Source organism: Gambusia affinis, linkage group LG19 (genome assembly GCF_019740435.1).
Source record: "Gambusia affinis linkage group LG19, SWU_Gaff_1.0, whole genome shotgun sequence".
Lineage (NCBI taxonomy): Eukaryota > Metazoa > Chordata > Actinopteri > Cyprinodontiformes > Poeciliidae > Gambusia > Gambusia affinis.
Genome location: NC_057886.1, coordinates 979295 through 986538, shown reverse-complemented (window position 1 = coordinate 986538; position 7244 = coordinate 979295). Strand labels below are relative to the sequence as shown.

Below are 7244 nucleotides of genomic sequence, written 5' to 3'. Positions count from 1 at the left end.
TCACACTTTTTCGTCCCTCTGCTGCAGAGAACCAGTCTGTTTTTTGGCTGCAGAGCTGTTGGCATGGCTCAGTCCCTTCATTTCCCACTGGACCTTATGAAGATCTTGCTGTCCCCATTGAGGGCAAAAGGAGCAATGACATGAGACATGATGGTGCATGACGCCAGGAGAGGGATAAACAAGTACGGCTGTTGGAGGCCCCTCCCCAGGCTTGTTGTGTTGTTGGGAGAGGGAGAAACGCTCTGGCTGCTTCATTAGTGCACTGTGTGGACCATGTATCATACCAGAAAAAGTCAGTGGACAGTAGTGCTGCAAAGGTAGGTGGGGCAGTTGGGATGTGGAAAACGGGTAAATCAGGTTAGAAGATGGAGAAGCATGACCCATCAGAAGTGTGCCCAGTGGGTTGATGAGTGGGTGGGACCAATGTAGGGAGTGCCTCTGACGTTTGTCCTTCATACGCCTGTTCTGGAACCACACCTGCAAAAGCCAAAAAAAAAAAGAGCAAAAATATCAATAAAAATATTAAGAAATCAAGAAAAACAACAAGTGTCATTACAGGAATAATATTACAGCAGGCAATACAAAGGTTTACACAGGGCTTTCACTCATTTGGAAAAAATGTAAAGACACTAGCACTACTTCTACTACTACTACTTATAATAATAATAATAATAATAATAATAATAATAATAATAATAATAATAATAATAATAATAATAATAATAATAATAATAATAATAATAATAATAATAATAAATAGTAATAGTAACTGCAGTATAGGTGTTGAACTGCTGCTGCCATATTATTTAGGTTGGGAATTGGGATATATTTTTAGATGTTATTGTGATGACTGTGTTTGTGCCCCCCTCAACTAATGCTGCAGCAGCCTGCTATGTCCACACAGGCAGACTCCAAGCATAGAACCACAGGGATCTCCTGGAGTCGTGTCTCTCTGTCCTTCACTCTCCCCACCTTCACTCAGCATGTCACCTGGTACAATAAAACACTGGGTTTACTGTACACCAACCCCAAGATATGGTATAAACATATTCCTCATCACCTCTCTACCCATGGGGTGTTCATATCACAGCCTAGTTCATCAGCAGCCTGTCTACACACAGAACCAGCTGTGACATGCACAGTGAAGACGTGGTGCAAGGACACTGAGACACTCTGAGGGACTGTTTATGTCCCACTGTGTGGGCTAGAGCTCTGAGCTCCTCATGAAGAGGATGACAGTGATGTAGTCCCCCATTCTTCCTCTGTGCAACACCCATGTCTGTTTACCAATTCCGGGACCCAACCAAAACCCCTCACTGTCATTACCTTTGGAAATAATGAGTTTTGGTTAAGTATAAACAGGCTTTGATGCTGAAAATGATCAAATGTAACAAGCCATAAAAATGGAACAGATGCAGGGAGAATTTGACCATCCAGCGCTGGGCTCCACTCAACTCACCTTAAGGTCGAGAGCAAGATTACACCAAAGATTGTAACGCAAGTTTTGCTTTTACCTTCTCCTCATTCTGTTGCCTCTCTGAGGCTGTTGTTCTGCTTAATTAGGTTTTGTTCATGCAACAGAGTCAAGGTTTCTTTTTCAATGGTGGAATAATTCAGTTGGCTTTGTGAAACCAGAACCCTGTAATAAGAGCACTGGTTGTGGTGACAACTTGCCTGATCCCTGTTTGGAACCGTTAATTTCTGATGGTCTCACTGACAACTGATCGCTCTTTAAAGCAAGTTCACACCCTAGTAGATCCCAGAGGTTCTGAATCAGTTATTCTTTCACATGTCTTACCTTTCTCACATGAGAGTGGATGTGATTTCAACTCTGTTCTGAGAGGGATAGAGATTGGTTATGCTCCAAGAACAGTCCACAGAGTTTACATATAATCAAAACTGAAGCCAGTAGACAGCGACAGGATTTTTCCCTGTCACTGTCTACTCAGATTTACCATAGATGGTGTGGCTTCGCTAGTGGGGAATAACATTTCTGGAAGTTTAATACATCCAAGTCTGGAGATTTTAGACAATCCTTTAAATCAGTGAGTGACGCCAGTCTTATATGCTTCTGTCAGACTGCCCCAGGGCAGCTGTGGCTACTGTCCAGTAGTTTGCCTCCATCAGCATGTCAGTGTGTGTGTGAATGGGTGAATTATTGTGAAGCGCTTTGGGGTCCTCTGCAGTTGATCAAGTGCTATAGAAGAACAAAGCCATTTACCATATGTTATGGTTATGTAAGCATGCAGCACTGTACATGTGAGCAGATAAAAGAGTCAGAGGAAAGATACTCTGACAAAATCTGCTGATTTTGTCAGAGTTTGTGTGCTATAAGAATAGGATGAATTGAATTAACCTGGTAAATGTGATGAAGCAAACTTTGTTATATTATGTAATTCACTGTGTAGCAGAAAACAGATTTCTCATCAGATAACCTGTTATATATTAAGTAAAGTTTATACTATAAGCAGATGTTAAAGCAAAAAACAAGAATCGGAAATGTTCTGGATGTTTTAATATTATTTCTTCTACAAACTAAATATTTGGCTCAGACATCAATATTTAGTGTGTAAACTAAATGCTTAACTCACTAACTAAATATTTAATTTGAAAGCTAAATGTATTGCTTGTAAGCAAAATATTTAGCTTGCGAAATAAATATTTAGTTTGGAACTCAAATATATGAATAACATCGTGAAAATATGACTTTGCAAAATGAACATCCACATTTTTCCCTTTATGACAAATCTATTATAGCTGATAATTTTTAACTGTAACTTTACAAATGGCACCTCATAATCCCGCACTAAGCAACAATGAACGGTTTATCCTCCGCTGAAACTCTTAGAAAGCAGTAAATACCTTTATCGTAGTCTCTGGAAGGTTGAGTGCTGCGGCCAGTTCGCAGCGCCGAGCCCGGGACACATAACTCTCATTGCGGTACTCCTGCTCCAGTCGGGACACCTGATCCCGTGTGAAGGCCGTCCGGTGCCGCCTACTGGGGTCCAGTGAGCCCTGCTGCTGCTCCGGGCTGCTGTCCGGGATGACCACAGCAGTTCGGACTGCTGTCTGTTTGCCTTCCGCCACTGAAACGACAAAAGCTCAAGTCAAACTGGAACAAAAGAAAACTATCTTTCACAATCATACCATAAATACATTTTAGAGTGTTTTTTCTGTGGAGTATGTTTCAATAAGAGCTAGGCTGCAAAATAAGATTGTTTAGTAAGAGACTGATAACATAGCAATAAACTACATCCAAGAACAAACAAGGTAATTGCATCTGGTAACCTATCAGGTTTACTTCCCGGCCTGCTCACTCAGGCTCATCTAGCCTACACAAAAAGTACAAATCAAAAATTCCATTGGCTTCTCTATCCAGCTTCATACTGCTCTTATGACAATAGTTTAATTTACGTTGGATAAATTTAAATAGAAATGCGTTCTGTATTTAATCTACTTACGCATAAATTAGTTCTGTGCTCAAAAAGAAATCAGAGCTCCTATCGCCCTTTGTTTGTTGCTGGGTGCCTTTCAGGTTAATTTTCTCCCTAATTCAATCTGCGCTTCTAACCCAGTGGAGTGGAAAAACACGCAGACATATTTATCTACATACCCTACACCAAACCTCTCCACCCCCCCACCGGTCACACACAGACCTCTCCTGTCCCGCTCCTGTCTCTCGTCCTGCAGCCAGCATGTTTTTCCAGGTGGAGCAGGATCGGCGCCGCGGCTCTGAGAAGTGTTTAAGGAGATAAAATCTTTGGTCGCCTTCTCAGTCTTTGTACTTTTGTTGTGGAGAATTAAAGACTCTGTTGTTGACTCGTGGTTCAGACCGCAAACAGACACTTATTGTTTTCGTCTGTTTGATGTGCATGAGTTTGGGAGCGAATTATCACTGGTTTACTGTCTCCAAAGAGACCGGCAGATCACGGGGGAGAGGAGTTAGTAATTTAGATAATTTTAAGGCTGCTAGTTTGTAGCTACCTTATGATACCAGGCTATTTCTATGTATAATCTTTCATATTCTTTGCAAATAACATAATTTGGACAAATATTGAAACCTTTTTCGAGTTTCATTCTTTCAAAACTTTATTCATAGTTTGTAAATCCCACTGACACATTAGGTCTTATTAAGCTTTTGAAGCTTTTTTGAGCTTTAAAGGAGTAAATTAATGTTTATTCTTGGTGGTCCCAATTTTTCCTCTATTTTATGGGACCTTTGAAAAGATGATGCATGATCAGTTGACCATATCCCCTAAAAACTGTGGACACTGATAACCTTACTGTTCAGAACTTATCTCCAGTAGAAACCTGCAGAGAAAACACCACAACTGCAGATCTCTGATGCTTTTTTATTTTAATGGAACTAAATAGAATAGAATAGAATAGAATAGAATAGAATAGAATAGAATAGAATAGAATAGAATAGAATTTATTGACCCCCTGGGGGAGATTGATAAAATTACATTTCATCAATTTTCAAACTAATATTAATAAAGCTTTAGTAGATTTTTGGAAATGTCACAACATTAAAATAAAACTGCTAATAAATATTAAAAGCTTGAAAGATATTTTTCAGATGTTCTTTTCATAATTTCAGTCTAAAGACAAACAGTACAGGTGTGGAAGCCTAACCTACAGGAAGAAGGAAAATGTCAAAGCTTACTGTGTAGCACTAAATATTGTGGATTTAATGAGAACATGTTTATTTCAGTTGTTTGAGACTTGACCTGACCTACCCCTCAAATCCTTGAGACTTCACCTGGACACCCCTGCGACATGAGGGTGGTCTCCCAGTGTCCTGTGCTTTCTAATCTAATTCTGAAACATACATGAGGTTACCACTGGAATGAATGTTCATGCGTGATGTCTGTGTGTCGGAGATGTTCAGCTTTTTCCAAGTCAAGCCCAGTCTTAAGACTGTAAGAGGATCAGTCATTGTGGTAAATGAGCGTCAAATGTCTCATTGAACGGAGCAGGATGTGCTTTTGATTTCTAGAGAAGGTTGAGGGTGTAAGTTACATTTATTTGTTCTGAAAGGATCCAGTCATTAGTTACACACCATTCACTTCAAGAGACATCCATGGCCATTATTAATGAGATAAAAACTGACTAAGTCTTGAATTTTGGACTAATACTGTATTTACTTTATAAACACAGTAAAATTTGTATTTATATGTTAAAGTTCTGGCAACCACAGCTGCTGGCATTTTACCATAAATTTACAATAAGACCATTTTATTTATTTATTTATTTATTTATTTATTTATTTATTTATTTAACAGGAGTCCAAGTGAAGTCTCTGGGGTAAAAGTCAAAGTAGAGTTTGATGTCTTTTGCAAATTAAATACAACATGAGGCTGAGAGTCAAACTTACTGTGATGTGTGCATAGGGTGTTATTCCATCATGGACCAGTGTCATACTTTAGATGTTTAACACCCTGATTTATAGGGTTGGCTCATTAGTAGGTATCTGCTATGTGTGTCATCCAACTCATTTTAGCCAAATGAGTTGGAAGAAGGACAAATCTAAAAACATGCCAGCTAAGAGCTTTTAACTGAACATAATGGTTTAGAAGCCACTCAAATTTTAGAATCAAAATTTCTAAACCTCACACTGGCTTAAGTCAGATGCAATACACTCTGTTTTTGTCTTTTAAGCAAATTCACAACGGCTTTGCTTAACTATGACAAAATTATTTTTCCAATTTGAACATGAACGTTTAGCAATATGCTCTGAAAGTCTTATCGGTCATGGGCAAATATCTTGGGAAGTTGTTGCTTATAGTTCTCTAGTGTTCTGTCCTCAATAAGTGATCACACATTCTGACTCTACTTCATTATATCCATGTTTGTAGAATGATGAACATGTTGCATCACTTTTCAATGCATATGTGAAACACATTGAATGTAACTATGCAACACATGTTCCTAATAAGTTCTGAGAATACTGGAAAAAATTGTTTGTTGTCCCTGTGAGACTCACACAATGCCTTTTAGAAGAAAATATGTCCCAAGCCTGACCTGACTCCCTATATTTTACTGTATCATGGTGATTTCCACCAAAACCATTACGGAGCGCTGCTCGAATGCACTGGACACATTTCTCCAATGCTAGGAAATGGAATTTCAGACGTTAAAATGTAAAAAAATTGAGTGTCAGAGGTGAAAACAAAATAACAATAATAATAATAAAACAAAAGCTTTGTTTAGTCTGTGGATTCTGGTGACATCTTGTGCTCTACAATACAGGTTCTTCTCTCTGTGCCGCTGTGAAAAGCGTCATGTTTTTGCCAGGTTTTAAGCCAGGTTTTTGCAAGTGACGTGATGATGCTATACAGAAAGAAACAAGGGACAATATTCGTTTGCATAAATACCTGTTAGACTTAAAGTCACAGGATTACATTCAATTAAATTGCTGTTAGTTGTTAGCTATTAGTTGTTTTAAAATATCTTGTTATTTAAATACAATGAAACCTGCCTATGTTCACCATGAAAACTAAATTTTAAATACACTACCTGGCCAAAAATATAAAAAAGTTACTACCAAAAAAAAAAAGAAATGGACATGCTCTAACATTTTGTTGGACCATCTTTAGTTTTGATTACAGCACACATCCAGTGTAGCATTATTTTTGATAAGCTTCTGCAATGTGACAAGATTTATTTCTATCCAGTGTTGCATAAATTTTTCACCAAGATTTTTCATTGACCGCCACACTAAACCTTCTCCAGCACATCTGAATGGGCTTAATGTCTGGACTCTGTTGTGGTCAATCTATGTGTGAAAATGATGTCTCATGCTCCCTGAACTAGTCTTTCACAATTCGACCCCCATAAATCCTGGCATTACCATCTTGGAATTTGCCCCTGCCGTCAGGGGTGATACAATAATCTGGTCATTTAGTACATTTTAGTCAGTTGACCTCATTCTGTGAGCGCATGCTGTTGCTGAACCTGGACCTGACCAACTGCAGGAACTCCAGATCATAACACAGCCCCCACAGGCTTGTACAGTAATCATTAGGCATGATGGGTAACCACTTCACCTGTCTCTCTTCTTACTCTGCTGCACCCATCACTATGGAACTCTGGGTAAAACTGGACTCATCAGACCACATGACCTTCTTCTATTGCTCCAGAGCCCAATCTTTCTGCTCCCAGCAGATTGAAGCCTTTTTCCAGTTAGCTTCCCTGATCAGTGGTTTTCTTAAGGTTATAGAGCTGTTCAGTCCCAGGCCCTT

At 39.0% G+C, this 7244-nt stretch overlaps 1 protein-coding gene across 1 annotated transcript; it reads right to left on the bottom strand.

The window, feature by feature from the left end:
* Positions 1–7031, bottom strand: eve1 (even-skipped-like1). Its single transcript, XM_044100250.1, has 4 exons — positions 6927–7031; positions 3657–3732; positions 2863–3086; positions 1–477 (listed from the first exon to the last, which is right to left on the bottom strand). Exons 1-4 carry the CDS (start codon positions 7029–7031, stop codon positions 1–3), a joined length of 882 nt encoding a protein of 293 aa, XP_043956185.1.
* Positions 7032–7244: the final 213 nt, after the last annotated feature.

Coding starts and splice junctions, on each gene's coding strand:
- eve1 (XM_044100250.1), bottom strand. CDS start 7,031: ATGCCTAATGATTACTGTACAAGCCTGTGGGGGCTGTGTTATGATCTG. Junction 3,733..6,926: donor GCATGCGCTCACAGAATGAG/GTCAACTGACTA, acceptor AACACTTCTCAG/AGCCGCGGCGCCGATCCTGC. Junction 3,087..3,656: donor ACAGGAGCGGGACAGGAGAG/GTCTGTGTGTGA, acceptor TTGTCGTTTCAG/TGGCGGAAGGCAAACAGACA.